Source organism: Ciconia boyciana, chromosome 10, assembly GCF_034638445.1.
Source record: "Ciconia boyciana chromosome 10, ASM3463844v1, whole genome shotgun sequence".
Taxonomy (NCBI): domain Eukaryota; kingdom Metazoa; phylum Chordata; class Aves; order Ciconiiformes; family Ciconiidae; genus Ciconia; species Ciconia boyciana.
Window position 1 is genome coordinate 23,171,977 of NC_132943.1, and position 22,094 is coordinate 23,194,070.

At 36.4% G+C, this 22,094-nt stretch overlaps 1 protein-coding gene across 6 annotated transcripts in view; it reads left to right on the plus strand.

Annotated features, from left to right (window-relative positions):
* UBR3 (ubiquitin protein ligase E3 component n-recognin 3) overlaps positions 1 to 22,094 on the plus strand; it is a 122,454-nt gene that overhangs the window by 85,567 nt on the left and 14,793 nt on the right. For all 6 annotated transcript variants that reach the window (XM_072875426.1, XM_072875425.1, XM_072875427.1 and 3 more), the window contains 2 exons: positions 9,472 to 9,577; positions 17,668 to 17,768. In XM_072875426.1, coding sequence (XP_072731527.1) covers positions 9,472 to 9,577; positions 17,668 to 17,768 — 207 coding nt within the window. The remainder of the gene's footprint in view (positions 1 to 9,471; positions 9,578 to 17,667; positions 17,769 to 22,094) is intronic.

The window sequence follows — 22,094 nt, forward strand, 5'->3', positions numbered from 1 at the left end:
TTTTAGCAACTTAGTGGATGTGTTACCTATTTCACAGGCATGTTATTTGGAAGACCATGATGAGCAGCTTAGGGCGGAGATTTCCACTTAAAATGTTGAAATATTTAAAGTGAAAAAATTTATAATGACTTTACACACAATGAGAGTGTACCCCTGTTTTCACATGGCTTTAGCAGCCATACAAGATCTTTATAAGTCTTGACATTTTAAAGTTTAGAAGAATGTGTGCAGAGAAGTGGCCTGTAATCTGTAAGGTCATCTTTTTATCTTATTGATATTTTTTCAAAGTGAGGAGACTTCAGCTTCTCTATATGATTTTTTTTTTTTTAAAGATAAAAGTAGAATGAAATACATTCATTACATCTTAAAACACTGTGAAATGTTTGATGTCATAGCAGTGTTAAATTTGTGTTGCATGTACCTATTTAAAAGCTTTTTTTTTAATATATATATATAAAAAATATATAAAAGATAATGGTTTTTCTCATGGTGCTTTATCACCAACTGATGTCAGTAAGTGTTGGAAGATTATGACTTTGCAAAGAATGATTGAACCACCAGAGTGCTGGGTGGCTTCCTCGGTGTACATCTGTATATCGCCATTGTTTCTATTTGAACTATATCAGTTGACACCAAGGGAAGAACTACCTCAAAGTTGGTTTTGTTTATTTGGGTTGTTTTTTTTTTTTAAGAAAAAAAGAAAGAAAGAAAAAAATTCCACCAAGCTGAGGCCTAGTAGCTGACACTAAGTGGTTTGTATAATACATTAATTTTTTTCTTATACTTACCACAACATCCCTTCAACCTCATCTTGCATAAAGAAGGGCTCTTACATCCTTAAGGACCTGATTTTAAAAGGAAGCATACCCTTTGCTGACAGCCAGTGAAAAGATCAGTCAGGATTTTTAATACATATTCCTCAAGTCTTGAAATGCATGAAGAACACTGTAATCATTGGAGAAAGTTCTTTTTGGAGAATTACAAAGTTGGAAATGGTACATGGAGAATGTATCTCCACTGGAGAATTGTCTTATGCTGGATTGTTACTTCAACAAGACAAACTTAAGTCCTGTTTAAATTCATATATCATACTTACCTATTTTTCCAGCACTTTTACTATTTTTCCGTTAACTTTGTATGTCTTAGAAAATGGACCAATGTTATCTGTTCATCAATATAGATTACTGGAACAAAGTAAACTTATAGAAAGTTGAAGATACTTCTCACACTTGAGAAGTCTGGAAATCGTCTTCTTAACAAGAAGCTTTAAGTAAGATTATATCAACTATTGCTTTTAAAATAGGTGTTAGTTTACAACTATTGCTTTTAAAAATACACATTAGTTTACAAAATTTAAAATGTTTATGAAATACATCACTTGTTGATAGCAGCACACCTGCTGTTACATTGTGCGTTAGTTGTCTATATAAAAAGTGAAACAGCCCAGTAGGGGAAACTTTTGTTTTAAATCCTTGTCTTCAGAATTGTGTATATATTTAGAGACAATAAATATTTTTCCCCATGATGTGATTTGGCTGTTTTTGTGTACTTGCACACAAGGGCTTAATCTGAGATTGGTGAAGTATTTCCTATAATTGAGAAAGTTGTTGATTTTTTTTTTTAAACGTGATAATATTTCTTAATTTTGTTTGTTTGTTTCTACTTATAATACATTTTTGTTTATTATATTGTAATATTTTTCTGTTCCTTTCTTAAACTGTTGTGTAATTTTGCTTATTGAGCGTGTTGTACATGGAAATAGTGCTTTCTCCTTTAGCAGTTGCATTACTTTAAGGATTCTAGTGCATATTTCTGATGAAGGGGTAGGGACAGCATTTAAACAAAACGCACCTGCTTTTTTCCACACTTCTGGGTAGAATGGTAAATTTTCTTATTTAGACCTAAATCAGTCATGCTGGTGTTTTTAGTATCTATCTTGCACTTCAGAAAAATTGGAGAAGGCCTTTAAAGCTTTCAAGTGAAAGGCACTATGTATATGAATGTGTTGTCGCTTTAAACAGTATGGAGACATAAATGTCATCTATTCACTGTTAAAATGTTCACATGCTGTTTATGTTCTCTATTGGTACTTACTTTGTAAAATCGTTCTGTAGCAAACTAGTCATATTTAATCTTACATTAAAATAGACTAATTTTTAATGTAAGGTAATGAGGTTCTCCTAGAACAGACCTGTACAGTACTTCCATTTAGTATTATTATATTAGTATTGGACATTAGACTAGATATGACTAGTGGGAGCAGAATTACTTTTCCATATATAGCAGGGTTTGTTTTCACTAAACCGTTATATGAGTTTCCTTCATTGCCCCTTCCATATTGGTGCATTTAGAGATAAAAAATGGCAGTTCTTTAGATACATGTTCTGTAATAGATTTTATTATCTTTCCATACTAATTTCTTTTTCCAAGAGGTAATCCTGTTTTTAAAGTTTCACTTAAAATGTACCTTCAACTTCTTCATTGTCTTATGCAGTTAGGAAAGAATGATTTTAAAAATCTATAGCCCATCTAGAACTTGAATACTGTTTTTTTAAAGTCTTGCTTGTACAGTATTGAAACTGCTTGTGTTTTTTAAATGTCATTCATGTCAGGTCCAGCAGAAGTAATCTAAAATATAACCTGTTTTTGTTTTTCTCATGTGTGAGATAATGAGGTGTCTCTCTTGTGATTAAGCATACCACTCTGTATTAGTCTTGTAACCACTGTAAAGTTTGGTGATTAGATATTGCAGAAAACAGAATATGTTGTCCCAGGTGAGCTGTTACAGCAGCAAGCATCAGGGAGGATGGTGGGAACAAATAGGTCAAGAGCTGTTTTAGTAGATTGCACCATGAGGGCAGCTGCTCTTGGGAAGTAAAATTAAGAATGATTAATGTAGCTGTTAGTGTCAGTGATTGAGTCTGTGTGAGAAGAATGATGAAGAAAAATTGGCTGTAAAATTGCCATTTTAAGGTTTAAAGTTTTGTATGTATGTTTGCATGAGTATGTGTTACTAAACAGTATACAACCAAAAAATGCAAATAGAGTCCTATTTACTTACTACTTAAAAATCAAGTCCTATTTTAAGGACCACATTACAGTTTTAGAGCCTATGGCCTTGAAAATTCTCTTGGGTTTAGGGGATAATTATGATATATAACAATTGTACAGGTCTTATTTCTCTGTTTTATAAAGTTTAAGAGATCTGATGTTTTGCTTTTTGTTTTCATTTTTTTGTATTTCTAGAACAGCTTCAGAACACAATATTAAGGCTGAATAATTAGGACTTCTCTGTGCGACTTTTGTCTCTCTCTTTAACTTGTGTATATGTGTTTTTCTCTGTCATTGTTACTCTGGTAACCTTGCAATAGTGGGTGAACAATTCCACAAAATTTAAAAGTTATCTATAAATGAATTTATAATCTAGTCTTTTCTTCCTTTTAACTTTTAAATAGTTCTTCTTTCTGGCTGCCTTCTTTTCTTTTTTCCTTTTTCCCTTTGTAATAAGGATAGGATTAGGGTTTTTCTGGGAAGGATTAAATATTCTGTCACCTTGTGCTCTGGCTTCAGTTTCCCTGTATAGGAGCTCCTTATCCTTACGCTTCCCACAGTTAGCAGAGTCTGGCATTTCAGCATCAACTGCATTAATTGTAACGGACATTAATTCACAAGTGGACATCAAAAGTGTTTAAGACTTGTGTAAGCTTGCCTTAAATAAAATGTCCAGCACCTTCATAACTTCTGTGATGGTTCTAATCATTGAGAAGCCGTATTGTTCCACTGGCTTTTTTTGTTTGGTTGGTTTTTTTTCCTCCTCTTGTTCATTTGAAGCCTGTGTTCTGCATTTGTAGATGGCTCAGCAGTGTCATCTGTCTTGATTATGATGTTAGTATCAATTTAATCAGTGCTTTTAGTGTTTTAGTGAGTACAGGAAGTCACCTTGACATGAAGCATTTCCTAAGCTCTTCATGCTCCTTCTGTATCAAATTTTTCAACCGTGTTGATAGTAATGGCTGTCTCCATTTTATCAATATGGCCAGTGATACTTGGAACCACTAAGTATGGTTCATTCCTGTAGGAAGAAAAACCTAATTCTTTTATGAATTGCTCCATTGCAGCTGTCTCCTTCCTGTAATCTGTTAATGTGAATACAGTTGCAAGGATTCCTACCCAGCTCTCTGCAGCCACTGAAAATAAAAAGAGCAAAAGTAGTTTTCAGGAATGGTTTTTGCCTTGGTACAGTGGGTTTCTGGGCTTGGTTTGGTTTGGGCTTTTTGGTTTGGTTTTGTGGGTGTTTTTGTTTTGTTTTTTTAGTTAGCAGCTGGCAATCCTCAGATCTTTGGTGCCCATCCATTTATGCTAACTTTGAAAAAGCAGTTTTTCTCACCAACAGATGATCCTAACTATTTCATAGAAAGCTTGGTGTGCCATTCATACCTAGGGTGGGAGAGGCAAAGATAGATACTGTTAGAATTGTATTCCTAAAGTTGATTTCATATACTGGCAAGTTTGATGTCGAGGACAATTAGCTACTTCATCAGCAATTAAGGCTTAAGATTTTGTAAAGACTATTCATGTCTTAATGGCTTAATAGGCTTTTCCTGACCTTCACGTTTTTTTTCTTCAGTGATTCCTATCTACTGGATCAGTGATGAATGGGAAGATGCTGTCAGCAGATCTTTGCAGCTGCTGTTGCTAAGGGGACTATATAAATCTCTACAACGAGAAAAAAATTCCTCAATCTCCTTATTAGCAATCAAGTCCCATCTGGTTGTATCAAGTGTTTTTTGTTATAATCTACATTCTTCTTGATAGTCCCAGCAAACTTTGGGAGAAGAAGGGTGTAATGTCTCTAGTCTGCTAAGATCTTCACACAGCAGTTGAGACAAGGATGTTTTCAATTCCACTTGCAGTGAACTGCTGTGTCACTGTGTTTTGTGATCTTTTGACATTGTAAATATGAATACTAATTTACAGAATTAAAAAAGAAGACTGGATCAAAATAGCAAAGTAGAGATTTTCATGACAGCAGTATGTGTTACTTACGTCCTTCTAAAACATAAATATGAGAGAGATTGGGGAATAAACACATTATCTAGACTTTTGCAGGCAAAACAAAGCTAATTCCTTAATTTTCTTTGTCATCATTACTACAGCACATTGCTATATATTGCAGAAGAGAAATTAATAACAGAAAAATTCCTCTGATTTCAACTTTGGTAATTTGAAAGTTGAGTTTACAGTCAAGAGACTGGAAAAAAGAAAGAAGAAAAAAATGCTGCAAAACTCATGTAGAAATTTGGGAGCACTTTGTCAAAGACCAAACCAAGATTACTAGTGAGACCAAAACTTACACCTGCATGTAACTTCCTGAATCATTCATTTTTTTCAGTTCAGCACAGCATTTTTATAAGTACTGCCATTCATCTATCAAATCCCTATCTGGTCATCTTGCTGAATTTAGTCTTCTTTGGTGCTGAGCATACCACGCTAGACATAAAAAGAGCTGTGAAATCGCCTTTATAGGCTCCTGCTTTATGCACTTTGGCATAGCAGAATATTTTTAAGAGCTTTGTCAGCATCTGTAAAATCAGTGTGCTGTAATACTAAAAATAGTAAAGAATGCAGCTGCAGGTGCTAGTGCAGGCAGTGTGGCTATGTAGACAAAATACCTATTATCGTTGGTTTTTTATGACAGGAGCAGCATTAGAACACTTCCTCTAATAGCTTCAGTCCCAGTGCAAAGACAGGGTCTTATCCTTTGAGCTGCTCTTTTGAAACTACCGATTCCAATTGAGTTTATTGCTCCTCTCTCACAACAGGATAACCCTGAGAAGTAGAGCTGCTATATGAAGAGTTGAAAAGAATGTATCAAGAGCAGCAGTGTATGGAACAATAGATTTATTTTCATAATTTTTAGAAATGGAATTAGGAAGGCTAATATGAATCAAAGTTAAAGCTAATGTCTAGCTGCTAATCCAGATGATTCTACTAAGTGTTTATATAAGCTTTCCATGTATTCTGTGAAAACAAAGACCATCTAAATAAGTTGGGAGAATTGAGACAGCACTGCTTCAATGTAGATAATATTTGAGTCATATGAACGTGTTTTAAAGCCAGTAATAATCTTACCCACTTAAATGTCTAAATCTTGGAATTCTGCCAAGCCCCTGATGACTTGCAGCAATAAGTTAGATTGTGCATTCAAATTTTGTGATTTTTATATTTATTCCATTTAACTGGGTGCAGCCTGTCTCAAATATTATGAAGTTATGAGGAGAGGAGGACCGTATTCAAATTCTTTTCACTATTTACTTCTCATGATTTGTTATCAATAAACCTGTCATTCTCATTTTGTTGTGACTTCATAATTATCATTCTTTAATTTTGTTGCTGCTGTGCTTTCTAAAATTAATATTCTTCTACCAAATCTTGTTAAGAATGTTATTTTGGAGCCTCTGAGCTCCACCCAGATCCTGTCTTTCCCACTTACAGAGGTGGGCTGTCCTGGAGAGAATTGGCCATAACACACACTGTGAGGGCTGGAGGGGTTTGGGATCCCTGGTGGATGATGGCCTTCCTTTCCATTCTTCACAAGACTAGGCAAGTTTGTTGTTTGTGGGCCATCGTCATGTTAATGTTTTGCTGCTGTTTGTTTAAAAAAAAAAAAGTGTATTGTAAAGCTTCTAAGTAGGGTATAAGAAAATGGGAGGATATTCTGTATTTTTACGTTTATGTTTTGGAATGATGCATTCACACAGATACACAGAAAAAACCTCTGGTATTCATTTGGCCCAAGGCAGATTTCTGCCAGTCCCTCAAGCGTAAGAATGTGGTGGAACCCCAAGCATGTTGTGCACAAAGAAGTTGCCAGTGCTAGATTTTGATGCTGTGGTGTTTTCCTTGGCTTTCTCCAATGCTCCATAATCACAGCAAATTTGAGGTAAAGCAATTGGAGTCACTGTGGTGTAAAACAGAGAAATGTTTGTGAAGACATAAACCTTTGTGTCTTCCTCTGGCTAGTCCTTAGTTTTGCTCATTGTTAGAAATCTCAGAAATGCGAATACGGCAGCAATGGACAAATCCGAACTCAGTTTTCCGAACTTGGAAGGTGGCAGGCATCAGGCCAGTTTTGGTGCAGTGTTCACATAAGGGGGCAGTGTTATTCCTTGGTTACCCCGCGTCTCTAGACAAGCATGGCTGTGCTGCATTGGCTTAGAGACTATCTTAATACATTTAAGTCAATTCATAAAAAGTATTTCATAAAAGGTAATTGTAACCATATCTTATTACCTACTTCCTGGTAATAAGCTTTACATATATGTGCTAAATACATTGTCTTGCAAAGGAGCGATAGCTGCCTTAATCACAAACAAAAAATATTGTCTTACAAGACTGCTAAACTGAATTTTTCTGTTCAGATTCAGTTGATGTTAGAATGTATCTTGATTCCATAAATGTTACACACTTGGAGATTACAAATAAATTCTCTGGTGGTAGAATTTGATACTTGCCTGCTTAATTTCGTATCAGTAAAAGCTCAGGAAAATAGCTATTAAAGGAACAAAGGGTTAATTAATTATGCAAAGCAGGGGTTTTTTTGCATAGTTGCCCATTTCTGTTTGAGGCAAGGAGCGGTTCAGAAAAAAATTACATTCCTTTTAGTAGCAGAAAGGCAAGAGGGAAGGAATGGATACCTTCATGGGTTTCATTCCAAATAAAACTATACTATTTTTTTAAAAATTATTTTGATGAAATATCAGTATATTTTCAGGGTTTTGAAGTTTGTCAGCAAAGCAATGTTTTGCTAGAATTTCTTGCCAGGAGAAAAGATGACTTATTTTGTCCTCATTGACTGTTTTTATTCAGAAAGCAGGTGACAGCAATCAATTCCAATGCCATCTACATCTCCAATTATTTTACAAACCCCAGGAGCTAATTACAGCCCTCAGGCTCTGGCAGTCAGCTGACTTCATCATGCGACTTTTTTGGCCATTGCGTACCTCTGAGTAATTGTCTATTTATGGAAAATAAATTAATAGCTGCTATTTCTACTTAAAAAAGAGGACCTGTGAGTGAAAATGTGTAGGCTGAGCAAGTGGGTTGTAGAGAGAAGGGAGAGACATTAAGAGAGTAGGAGGCAAAGGGATCAACTGAAAGAATAAAGCGGGGTGGGAAGAAGAGGGCAGGATACTAAGGGGAAAAGTTAAAATGAAAGGGAGGAAGGAAGCAAGATCCTGGAAAATTGAACAGGAGAAGCAAACATGGCAGCAAATAGTAAGATACAGTGTGACAGGAGGAAGAAAGTGAGCAAAGTAATGGGAAATAGTATTTTAAAATATGATTTTAATGTAAACCTGTGAAGATAAAAAAGATGCATTTTTCCCAAACTGTAACTGTATTATAAACACAGAAAAAGCAGTGAAGTCTGAGATTCTTATTGTACATACCTCTCTGAAAATGCTGTCAACATAGATGGTGCCTGCCTCTTGGCTCGCTTACGGGGAGAAAGGATTAGATGTTATCTTTATTTGTGTTGATCATATGATTCATAGAGAAATGAAAACTCTGTGTTTTAATATATGATACTGCAGTAATGTGCATGAATAATAAACTAAGCAGCCTTCATTCAAAAGCTTCTAGAATTGTTTTGCAAATGGTATTTTTGACACAGTGGATGTACAGAAGGTTTTGAATTGATGAATATCAGCAAACTTTGCCTGCAGGTTGTATAGACAAATCTATGCCATTATAAAGACCATTGCTACTTTAGTGTCATTGTGGTGTGCTCAGAAGTTTGGGGGTTTTTCTCTTCCAAAAGTTACCTACAAAATAACCTTACGAAGGCAGAAGGAATAATAACCTTTTAAGGATGAAGAGCCAAAGGGATCCTGCTGCAGGCCAGAACTTCTAGCAACTTTAGGTTAATTTCAGATACGTTGTGCACAGAACTTAACTGTGAGAGAGAGGAATAAAAGCTGTGTGTTAAAAGTATATAAGTCTCTGTTCAGAAGAGATGTTTAGGAAATCACGGCTTCTGGCATAAACTGGGGAGGGAAGTGAGGGGAGCACGGAACCTTAGCATCATAGCAGCATATGAAACAGGATTTTTTAAAAGACCTGTAATTCAGTATGTGGAGCTGGTGTTTTATGAGCAGTAAAACAGCTGAGATCTGGTCAGAGCTTTCTAAACAGCCTTTCTCTGTTTCAGAATTTCAGGAGAGAAAAAAAGCTTTTTCATATACATGCATATGTTCACTGCCTTCTATTGAAATCTTACTTCTCTTCAAAATGTTTTTTAAAAAATAAATTTTAAAAAAGTAATAAAAAGATGCTTGTTAGGGTACCAGCTTATTTGGAGTGAGATGACAGGCTTTTCAGAATCTTGTAAAATAAATGATGGCAACTTAATGTAAAGTACTTCATATTATTGTACATAATAATCAGCAATCTGTCTTCTTCACCTTTCAGATCAGCTGTTCCATGTGTTGGCCATGCATATGCGCCTCTACAGTATAGACTCTGCATACAATCCCTGGAGAAAACTAACCCAGCCAATGCAGGATAAAAATTCAGAGCAAGTATTTTAATTTACCAAATATCAGTTTTACCTTGTGAAAGAAACATCCTTAGAGGGACTTTGGGTAACTTTCTGTCTTAATTTAAATTCTCTGTGAGGTAGGCTGATGAACTTAACATCTAAAAATTGTATATATATATTTGTAAAATAAACTTTCAAATTTCTTTTACATAAAATCTGACACATTCCAGTTTGAGTTTAAGCTTAAATACACCACTTGCAAGCTTAAGCACATGCAAATTTAATAGTATTGGGTAAGTGGATAGGTGCACTGCTGTTCTTGGTACGGATGCTAGACTAAATTTACATCGAGATTAAGTTCATAAATGGTTTATTGAAAGTTGGGCAATGACTAATAGCTGTTACAGAAATAACATAAGTAGGCCCAATATATGTGAGAAACAATTCTATTTGAAGCTAAAAATTTTCATCACACTTGTTGTTTTAAACAAGTTATTTACCTGAGTTTGCTTTTAAAACATTAACCTTACATATACAGCTGTACACGGATTAACAACATAATAAATGGAGCCATGTATCTGTGTTCCGCAAGGCCTCATCTCCCTACTTGACTTAAGACCCTTCACTTTTCAGATTCTACCTTGACGGTGGGAAGAAAGGTTTCTTGCCTAAAACCAGAGGATTATTCTTCCTCATAAGAGGAAAAAAGGTTTTTTTGTTTTTTGTCTTGGCACCTTGAGCATCTTCTTCATAGCTAAGGTCTCTACTTTGTAGTTTGCAATAATGTTGAAAAGACTGTCTTTTTAGTGCCTATCCAGCTGTGTATTTTTCAGTGTGTTTCTAGGAGCCTGGGGTGGAAAGCATCATGGGATTTCAAAAATTCATCTAGGATACATCATCTAGGCCACAATCCTAATCTGCAAATTAGGAAAAATTATTTAAAAGTTTGCACTTGCTTCTGGTTTGAGATTTTACTGTTTGTCCTCTTGGACCCAGGTCTTTTTTTGCAATCAACATTAGGTTATTGCAGTAATTAGACTAGATTAACAGATTAATTTATAAACCATTAGCAGAACAAAGCATCAAGAATTTTATAACCTGAAAACCTATGTTATTCAGCATGCATTCAAACCGCTTTGAGAGTATGTTTTTGTGTGATTCTGCCCTGACCTAAATTGAGCAGTGGAACAAGGTTAATAAATTTGATGTATGGTTGACTGAGTTATACCAGGCAAAATTAAGATCACGTTGATAGACTGTTGAGAGTCAGAATAGCTGTGGGACTGATCATGCACTTCTTTCTTTGGTACTTGAAGAGGTTGCTGGCTTTAGAAGCAGCTGTTAACAGAGGGGCTGTTTTTTCTGCACATGCAACTTCTTTTCACCCTTACAGACTTCATGGAAGTCACCATCAAGGTTTGGTTGCTGCCGGTTAGATTTTGTTAGGAAATATTTTGAATCACTTCGAAATTAATGGTACTGTAGACCATAAAGGCTTGCTTTGCAGGAGGTGTTGCATGTTGGGAATGCATTGAGCAGTTCTCTTGTTTTCTGCACTGGTTTTCAAGATTTCTCGGCAGACTTGCTGATGTTGGTTTGGCACTAAGTCCTAAATCGCTTAGGAAGCTATAACTGAGATCATCCATTTTGCCGTGAAATAGTTTACTGTTGAGATGCACAGATGCAATCAAGCTGGAATTTTTTTGCTCGCTCCTTGGAACATTTTTCCTACCTTAGTCTGCAGGCCCCAGAAATCTGCAGAGGAGGCAACTTGGGGACATGTTTTTAAAGTATAAATTAGAGGATAAGATGGATATCTGTAATTATATTTTAGAAATTTGAAGTAATAGCTTCACTTGAGGATGGCATTCATATGATTGCTGTGTTTGATCTAATTGCACACTTCTTAGAGTCACACAGCCTTTTGAGAAATCCAAAATAGTGAATTTTTTTCAGGTACAGGAAAGAGTGCTTAGAGCAATTAGAAGGTGATATGGTGCCGTAAACTGAAGAAGATTAAGAGAGTGGTGGAGAAATACCACTGCAGATTTAAGATGTGGATAGCACCCTGCCATTTTGAAGCTAACCAAGTAATCTGAATCATCAGCCTGACCGGTACATGAGACTTTAAGTAAAGACTTGTAGAAAAAAAAAGTCAATGAGAGGAAAAGATCTATGTTATCTGACTATATTACTGTGATTCCAAACAATTTAACATCAGGAAAGTCACAGGAGCAAAATAACTTTAAACCAACATGCTGTATTTTTCTATTTAATTTTTACTTTAAATTATTATTTTGGTTGAAAGCAATTTTCCAGAGAAGTTAGTTGCATCTTTATTTATTTAAAAAGATAATTTTCAAAACTAAAAAAGAAAAGAATTGATGGGATACAAGTGCCATTGCATTATCTTTTCACCCTTACTTAATTGTAGTTACTTCATTTAAATACATAAATATTTACAATTAAAACTACCCAGGTATAGAGCTCGCAATTTTTAGCTTGGTTTTTCACAACCCAGCTATCATTATTCATAAATCATGCCTTAGTTTCATGTGTGAGGGAGAACCGATCAAAGTAATTTGTAAAGACTCTCACAGAATTGCTCTACTATACTTCCCAAAGCCCCTGGTTTTGCCTGGTGTCATCTTCTACAACTGTACCTAGATCGCTCCGTAGTTGAAAATGGCAGCTGAGAGGAAAGATAGGAAGGAGCTCATGCAGTCACACCAAGGTAAAGTAGAAATAAGGAAATTTTGAGCAAGAAGGTACCCTATCAAAAAGGGCCTAAATAATGTGAACTGTTTGAAGGAAGAGGGAGGAAAAAAGATAAAGCTAAGTCTGATGAACTGTGAATGGTATAGTGGCTTCTTTCTCCTATGCAGTGCATGTTGTCAAATTTAACATACACTTGGTCCCACAGACTGTGCTGAAGCAAATTGTTCTACTAGGGGCAGATCTGATTTCAAGGGTGATCAAATAAACAGCTATTGTGGTGTAAGTGGGGAATAATAGCTTCTGGCAGGGGGCAGAGAAGGAGCAGCTGGAGGTAATAATTACTAAACCCAGATGTGAATTTAATGGACTAGTCCAAATAGACAGAGTTTCAGGAACAGCAAATGTGAAATAAAAGGATATACATTTTTTTTTAAATTTACATCTCTACAAAGGCTGAAATTTTTGTGTCTGTTTTGACAGACAAAATGTGTTGGCAAAGAATGATTTGGTAAAGCATTAAGGATCTTTGCAGTAGACGCACTTGCAGGGGGGAACTGCATGGCAAACTGAAATGCTGAAATATACTGGGTTATTTTAACTAAAGCATTTTGCTGATGTTTGTTCTAAGCTAGATCGCTTTGGTGATTGTTTATAGTGTCATACTGGGGCAACAAACTGCAGCACAGGGATGGGAATGAGCAACTGTGCGTGGGAACCTCTTAAGTCACATCTCCATCACAGAAACTGTTGTGAAAAGGGAAAAATAAAACAGTTTTTATGAAGATAGTCCAAGGCAGACAAAGAGTAGGATGATGGGACAATGGGGTGTAGTTAAGGTTTGTGCAAGAGGTGGTGTACACGTACACAGGCTGCAATAGGACTTAAGTGATCTATTCAATAAACACACAAATCCTGCGTGAAACACTGGTGTCTCAGGGCATGTGTTATGATACGGCGGTTTCGACAGTAATGCCAGCTTCAGGAGTACTTGCTCATGGCTGTTTCCTCCTTCCCCTATATTGTAGCTCACCATCTTCTTCAGCTGTGCTGATGTAACTTGAGCAGGCTGCGTCATGAACAAAGTCAAGGAACTAATCCGTGTTTTTAAAAAGATTAATTTAAGTAACTTTGGGAACGGATGACAAGGGAGCACTGGGGGCACAGTGGTGAAAGAGAGAATGGGAGATGCCTCATGTTAGTACTGTCAGTGAAATCCTGTGTTGTATAATGAGAAAAACTGACCTGCTGTAAAATCTGCTGTGACACAATGAAGAGCAAATATGAAATTGTAATTATATCCTAGAGTGTAGCCAGAATAAACAGTAGAATTCTACTTTCTTATCATGAACATCAGAAGCTGTGTATTACTCTGACCTTTCTGCAGGCTGGGATTTGTGGGTTGAATTTCTCATCCTGCAAATACTGAAGGGAATATAAATTTGCCCTAGCTGATTAAGCCTTTGTTCAGCTGTATCTGTATCCCTGTGTCTCAGGTTTTCTGTATCTGACAGCTCGAGGAGGTGTGAGGCTCAAAACTTTCATTTTATTTATTGACTTTCTAACTTTATAATCAGTTGGAGTTAGCATCAAACAAAAATTTTAAGTGTCTCTAGCTGAGAGAAGAGGGGAAGGAGAGCATATATGTAAGGAAAGGCCGTAAGCAAATGCTGCTCCTTTCAAAGTAGAACAGAATGTTCTGTTCCTCTGTATCCATTCCCAAAGAAGTGATTCCCGTATAAACTCTATCAAGAGGAGGATGGGGGCATAGTTGGGGCAGAGTTGCTCAGCTGTCAGCTGATAGACAGCTCTGGTATTGGCACAGAGAGAGGTGCAGCCCAATTACCTTGGACTGGAGGAGAGGTCAGTTGCATAGAGAAAGTTGAGCAATGCATTTTTCATTTTGGTACATGTTTATTTTGCACTGTGCAGTTTATTTCCCCCTCCCCCCCCCCCCCCCTTTTTTTTAATGGATACAGCATACAACTGTAATACATTTGAATCATTTTATATTACTTTGGTCCCATCTGAAATTGTACTTGCTTTCATTTTATTCAGTGCTTCTGTGGCACAATTTTTTGTAAAGTCAGATTTATCAAGCTTTCACATATGCATTGGGGATTAACAGGACGAGCAATTTCCATAAAACACATTTCTAAACACATTTTATAAATTCACTTTCAGTGTCATAATGAAGAAGTTGCTTAGGTTCTTAACAAATGACAGAGCAGTTTTTAAGTGCTTCATATGCTGCAAGCAGCTTATCTAAAACCCTGGCATTTAATGTAGCTTTACTTCTCCAATTCATATGAAATGAATAAATTAGGCAAAGAATTCAGTTGGTCCTGCATGTGAAAACGAGTTCATTTATTTGTGATGCTGCCAGTCAATCACGGTATTCTGTATATATAAGAATATTTCCTAATTTTGTCAGGACTGGTATTTGAACTAATTGTTACATGACTGTTTAATGATACTGATGTTGATACCCCTGTCAGAAAGAGGTGTTCAACTAAATGTCACCAGAGGGAGTAAATTTTTTTTTGTCTTAATGTTATTCCAAATTAATTTTTCCCAAATTTATATATAAATTAAAAATTAAAGGTGAGAAGTAATTTAAGAGATGTCTGTGGCTTTAAAGTCATTACATAATGAGGGTTATTTTAAAACTCAGTGTCATAGATCATAAAATAGAACTAGCCGTAGGTAAAAGTAGAATTAGAGAGACTTAGTGAGATTAGCATCTTCATTGCCTGCATAATTTTGAAAATGAGACTTGGTAGCATGATACAAATTTTTGCCCCCTTTGTCTTCTTTAGAATTCAATATATTGATTTTTAGAGTATTTGGTTTTTTGTTTAGGATGCTCCCATACATAAATATGCGTATTTATGTATGTTACAGTGTTCTAAACCAATCACTTTATGAAATGATTGATTATAGCAAAAGGGATTACGGACAGTGTTTATTCTGTAGCTATTTGGGTTCATTAATTCAAAAGGACCAGTTAGAATGTGTTTTCTGTGACTTCATTTTATATGGCCAATCAACCAATCCATTTGTGCTCATTCTCACAATTGAGTGTTGCATAAAATGACCAGAAACTTTAGACATTTAATAAAATTATTGCTTCAGAATGTGCCTTACTGAGCTGGGAGAGAGGGGAAGGAGAGTAGTTAGAAAATGTATAGTTGGGTAACATTCTTAATATGACCAAAAGTGTTCTTTTAATTCTCCTCTTATATGACTGCTTCTGCGTGTTAAAATTCATATCACAGATGACTCTGAGCAGTGCCTTTTGTAAAGAGAAGTCTCGAGTTTTCTTGAAGTCAGTAACTAAATCGGGGGTCTCCTTCCAAAAGCGGCATCACGCTTATGTGCCTCAGAGATGATAAACTGGTTGGATCTGCAAAGCTATTAGAAGGCACTAAGGATCTTATGCATGCATCCACATCCCCCTGCAAGTGGACGACCTTTTCCAGTACACGGTCTGCAAGAGCTCAGTTTGTCTGCTCTGTGTGTGATAGATGGCACCAAGGGGAGTTGGTGTGTTCATAAAAAGAGGCATCAACTAAGCTAATGGAGTAGCCAGTGCCAGCTGAGTTGGATCAGAGGGAGAGTTCGGTGCTCTTGGAAGAGAGGCAATAATTGGATCCAGCAATAGTTCACAAGTTATGCTCTGAAAGGGCAGAGCTGAGACAGAAGAAGGCTTAAATGTCTCGTCTGTGTGTTTCTTTCCTCAATCTGATTCTGTCTGTATGGAAGTTTGGGCACTTGCTGCAGGGCTTAAGAAGGCCTCATTGGGAAACTCTGCAGTCCACAATGTCTTGCAGAACGACCAAAGGGAGGAGAGTGAGGCTGTGCTTTTGGGGGTAGATCTTAATAAGGATATATGTATATTGTCAATACAACTACATCAGTTATGGTTTACCTGCAGGACAGTTAAGATTGCTGGAACAAAGCATGAAGCTAACCTTGAAACTGTGGCAGGTGGATATATTTTGATTTCCTGACAAACTCAGGTGTTTTTTATGGAGGGCCCAGTGAAGTGCCACATGGCGTAGAGGCCTGTAGCTGCCCTAAGTGAGGGCCCTGCAGTTTCTGACCAGTGAGAAGAATGATAAAAGAGGAGGAAAAAAAGATGGAAAAGCCTAAGGAGCAATAGAAAGAAAATGCCCTTCCAGAAGGACAGCATTTCAATCACGTGGCAACTGAAAGGAATTCAGTAGCGGGTGATGCTTTCCTTTGCAACATTTGTGTCAGTTTGTAAGAAGCTGTTGAGGACTCTGTGTTCCATGGGAGATTCAGGGTCAGTTATACTAGGGCCTCACGATATAGCTCCTGTAGTAGTAGCACAGATAAATGTCTCAGACAAACATCTTCTCCTCAGTTACTCCACTGGTATTCAGCAGCCAAGCAGCTAGCACCACCGCTGTCTGGGAATGGGAATAAGAACCCAAACAGCACTTTCTTCTGTGCATGTTGCAGAAGGGGAAAGGTGGCAATGGAGAATGCATATCGCATTGTACCAGCTGCTCCTGCTTGAGATCTCCTTCACACTCCCTGTCAGTTAAAGAGGGGAGGATGATTTTTCACCATTTTGACTCAGCTATTGGACCTATAGGATATTGTTGGTTGGAATATTGTTGGATATTGCTACACCACGCTAGAAAACTACTACCTCCTATCTGCAAACATTTTCTGCTTTTAAGTGCAAGACTACAAGGTGATGTTATGTCATTCAGTGAATCCAAATAGTTCAAAAATTTGCAGTATCTCTTTATGTGGTTATTTGCTGTCCTTCTAGTGATGTGGGGTTTTTAATAAAGACTAGGTGTAAGATTGCATAATCCCACCTGTGATGGCTGCTTGAGTCTTCATTTCCTTACGTAAAGGAAAGCAATGCCTTTTCTAAGGCCTCAATATTTTCCAATAGGAGCAATCCCTGTAACATTAATGTAATTTGAGGATTCGTTGTTGTTATGGCATGGATATATGTATACTTGTGAAATGCCATGCTTTGAACACCAATTAAACTATTATGTTACTATGCAGTATATTTTCTTATTTTAGAACATAAGTTCTACAAGTGAAATACTGAATGTTCCTTGAGTCTGGACATATAAATAACTACGTCAGGCAGTTTAGAAAAGTTTTAAAATACTTTAACAAGAATCAGGTACCCAAATGGTAACTTCCTCATGAGTTATTACAATGCATTAGTAACATTAGGTAACATTACGACCCATTAGGTTTTAAAATCGAGATCAATTAGTGAATTGTCAGGTATTTGGTTTCTGTAAGCTTGATATCAAATGTAATACTATTTAAAATAAAATGCAAAATAACATATGAAAATGAAAAATAGGTTTATAGTATCAGAAGTGATTTTCTTTGGGTTTTCTTTCCAGGCTGATAAGTGAAGAGCTGCCAGAAGTTCCTGTGCTTTACAGAGATGTCTCATCCCTTTTGCTTATCCAGATTTTAACCATGCCTCAACCATTGCACAAAGGTATGTTACAAAAATATGTATATTTAGATGATTATGTATATGAGGCTGCATTCATGGTGATTTCCAGGACAGTAAATCATAGCTGGTATACTGTGTATTCTAAAATAATGTTTCTGCTTTATCTACAGAAGGTGGCACTGAACAGACATTTTTGTTGTGGGTTGACAGGTTTATCTGTGTCCCCTGTCTTCTCACCTTATCAGTCAGCCTATTCAGTAAAGATACAAGAGCTGAGCAAAAACTATTAAGTACTTTTACTGAAGGAAAAGTGTCCTTTGTTTGACCTTCGTCTCTTTGCTTAGAGGGGCAGCTCAATACTTCAAGTTGAACTGAATGCCTAAGGGTGAAAGATTGTAATTTAGTTTGAATTTCAGAGTTTAAATTGCAGCACTCTTACATAATAGGAGGTCATATATGAAGATGATAATTGCTGTAATGCAGCAACTTGAATAGAGACAGCATATAGTATAATTTGGAATAAATATTAAATAGATACTTAAGAACTAAATTTTTCATCACTAAAATCAAAACTGTTTTGAAACCTAAATTTCTTTTTTTGTATAAAAGGAACAGCTGAACCTGGTCCATCTTGCTAATAGACAGTGCATGCTCCAGAAGATAGGTAGTTCAGACGCTCTGGACTCTGGCTTGATTATTTATAGCCATCCCTTTATTTTAAAATGTGAACAAACAAACAAGTGTCTTTTTACTACTTCACTGACAATGAACAGAGTGTCTGCTTTGGGGTCTGTGTGGCAGTTTTGATATCTACTGAGTTTTGCTAATTTGTGAATAGGTAAATACAGGGACTGTTCTGCTCTTGATGCATACACCTAACTTATGAAGTACAGTAGAAACTCTGTTTCCCCTTAAGAGGTGTTCAGTCCTCACTATTGAATGTTCAAATTCAGCTCAAGTGACCCTGTGTATCTGTTAACATTGTGGGTTGTTTTTTTTCGATTCAGTGTCCAAGTTTGTGGATTAAGTATGTCCAATAAATTATTAGAATATGAAAATACCAGGAGAATAAAATATTTTTGAATAGGAAGCCTATTGTCAAAAATATACTTTATTTTTTTTTACTACAGTTTAACTTAAATTAACTTTTATTGGAAGGACTTAATAAAAGCGGTAAACAAAAGTTTAACAAGACTTACGTCTTCTGAAATAATGGGGAAGGGAGTGGTGAAGCCAAAGTACAAACAGTGGTCTTTTTGTAGTTTATATTCAAGCATTGAAAAACACCATTTATGAAAGTATACCTTATCCTAGGAAAGACAACATTCAATTAATAGTAAGGCATCCTGTGGAGAATTCTGTAAAATACCACATATCAGCAGCACGTTTTGCCTTTGCTCTTAGGTTTAGTGTATGTTGCAGTTGAAAGGGAAATGGCAAGTGGCAGGAAGAAGATGAATGTAACCACTTCAAATCTACGAAGCGTTAAATTGGAAATAAATTGCCATTTATCTTTCTAATTTTTGTTTCATCAAAATGGTTAGGCAGAATAAAAAGGAAGTCTTTCATGATTTCTTTTTCCTGAGGTGTAGAATGCAGTTCAGAAAAATAGGTAATAACAAATTTGTTTAGAACTTTTGTAATGGATGTGTAGGTCACAGAGTGGAATTCGATATAATTAATTCTTGGTATTCTTCATGCTGAGGCATGAAAAGGTAAAATGGTTTGTGCAGGGTCACGTGGCAGGTCAGTGGTAGGGGTGAACAAAATCTATGTTTGACCCTACTGCTTCCTGAACTTCCTGAGCCGCTTTGGCGTGATTGTGGGGTGTGGGAGCTGTGGGCTTGGCTGGACACCGGTATACAGACAGAAAGTTGATGCCTGTGTGCACTGACAGATATTTCCAGTATATTCCTTTAACAATAGACTTAACTACATTGCAGAAGAGGTGGTGTTGCAGTCTGGTGCAGAATGCCGTGGTAGTGGTGTTAGAACACTAAAAATGAAGGAAGAATCTGTCGGGTTTAGAATCCATGAAGGATTTTCTTCCTCTTTTAGCATGGACACTCTCCGGTAATGGTACTGGTTTTGCAGTATCATTCATTAGGTATGTTGATGTATTCAGAGAAACCATCAGAGAAACCATACATTTCCTGTATCCTTACAGGAAACTAAACCTGTTCATCAAGTATTAAATCTTCATGTTCATACTCAAAATCCTTTTTGTTTACACAGTGTTTTTTAAAAACACTGAGTGCTCTGTAAGGAAGACCCAAACTTCATCTCTTGCACTTCAGATATAGCACTAGGAATTGCATTAACTACCCTATTAACTGTTGGATGGGTGTTGGTATCTTTTTCAATCCAACATCGATTAAAGCAATAAAAATGTCATTACTGTTCAGCCTCTTCATTCAGAGAGGAAAATTGATCTGAACACATCACAAAGAAAGAACACTGCAAATTAAATCTTTTTTTTTTTTCCGGAGAAACTTTGTGGTGGAGGTCAGAGCATTTACAAGCACTTACCAATTTAAAAAGACGGGAATGAGGAAGATAGCACGTACCTCCTGTGTAGTATAACCAGCAAAATAAATACTGTGTTCAAGATACTAAAACTATTTGTGAATTTTTTTTGTTTGTTTTTTGTAGAACATGAGCAGAGATTTTGTAGGTTTCATGTGCTCAGCATTTTGAATTTGTGCAAAACTAAATATGTAATAATCCACATAGGTGTTTCTGGTTTAATTCTGTGGTAGTTGTTGTGCAGAGGATGGATAGTGTTCGTGGTGTTGTGAATTGGGACTCTGTAGAAAGTGAGGATTTTGTTTCTGGAACCTCTAGCTCCTTTCTTACAGGAATAGAAAATGGTGTTGCATATGAAGAAAGGTAGTATGGGAATGGAGACAGTGGCTCGGTGGTTAACAAAACTTAAATCTGTCCTTGTAAATTGAATTCAACACCCTCCACCACCCCATTCTGCAACACAATTCCTATATGCTCAACAAGTTATTTAATTCAAATTAGACATTCTTCTTTGTTACCATCAATTGTAGAAAATTTTATTTTCTCAGTGCCGACTTGGGACCCCTGTGGCCAGATTTCTAGAAGCGTAGAGTGCTTGTAGCTTCCAGTGATTTCAGTTTCTGCTTTCCTTTGAATGTAGAAAATACCTTACTGTTGCAAAGTATTTAAAAACTGGGGTCTGGGTGAGCCTGAGGCTAGTAGGTGCATAAAATTGGTGGTCAGCTAGCCAGCAGCGGCCTGACACTGTGCTTGGTGCCACATGTGCAGGGAGGGTCATGCAGTAGCATGGGTGTTTGCCAGCATGCTGTACTCAGCCTGGTATTGCTCCAGCATAGGCCACAGTGCCGCTTTTACGAGATCTGTGATTTGGGAGTGGTGGATGTGCTCCAACTTGAAAGCTGGTTTTGAGAGTAGCCCAGCCTCTATGGACTGTGGGAAAGGTTTTCTTCTCTGGTGTGTAACACCTAAATTCAGCCACTTTTTTTGCAATTCTGATAAGGCCCAGATGCTGAAGAATCTGCCCTGGATGTTCTGACCATTCTTTTTCTATAAAGTTTCAATGACATGCAACAAAAATACAGCAAGCAGCATTCAGGCGAACACTAGCACTTTTCTTTAATGATTGGATAAGGATCTTGACTAAATATAGAATGAATGTAATCAACTTGAATAGTATCCAATTTCAATGTGGAAGCTGAAATACTTATCTGTTATCCTGGAACTTTCAATATACCTTTCATGGACTATCTGTAGTTCAGTGCTGTCTCCCTTTGTTTTGAAGTTACTTTTTCAAACAACTATTCAAGCTTTAGATTAAGAAGAATATTTTCAAAGGTTATTTATATAAAGGTGCCCTTCCAGATTCACTAAAAAAGGTCCTAGGTCCTTAATTTTGCATTTGGTTCACTTTGTGAATTCTTTCTGCAGTCATTGCCTCCCAGCATATATCATCTAATTTGATATTGAAATAAAAAGATGCATATTGTTAGTAATACACTTATTCATCTGCACATTTCTTGCACTAGTGTTAAAATTAGAGTTCTAGAAGTGTTTCCTGTATAAATTCTATTTTTAAGGGGGTTTGTTTAATGCATGGGATGGGATGGGATGCTGTGAAGTAATTTGGTTCCAAAAAGTTTTGTTTAAAAAAGTTTTTAAAATAGGAACATAAAAGCATTTCTCAATATTATTCAAAAATAAGTAGAAATATTCTGCGTTAACTTCTGTTTTGATTATAAAGGCCTAATCATAATAATATAACTTTTAGACTGTCAGAATATCAGATTAGGTTTTTTATGTAGAAACACAGAAGTCCTAGCTGCATTTTAGTGCAGAACGTTG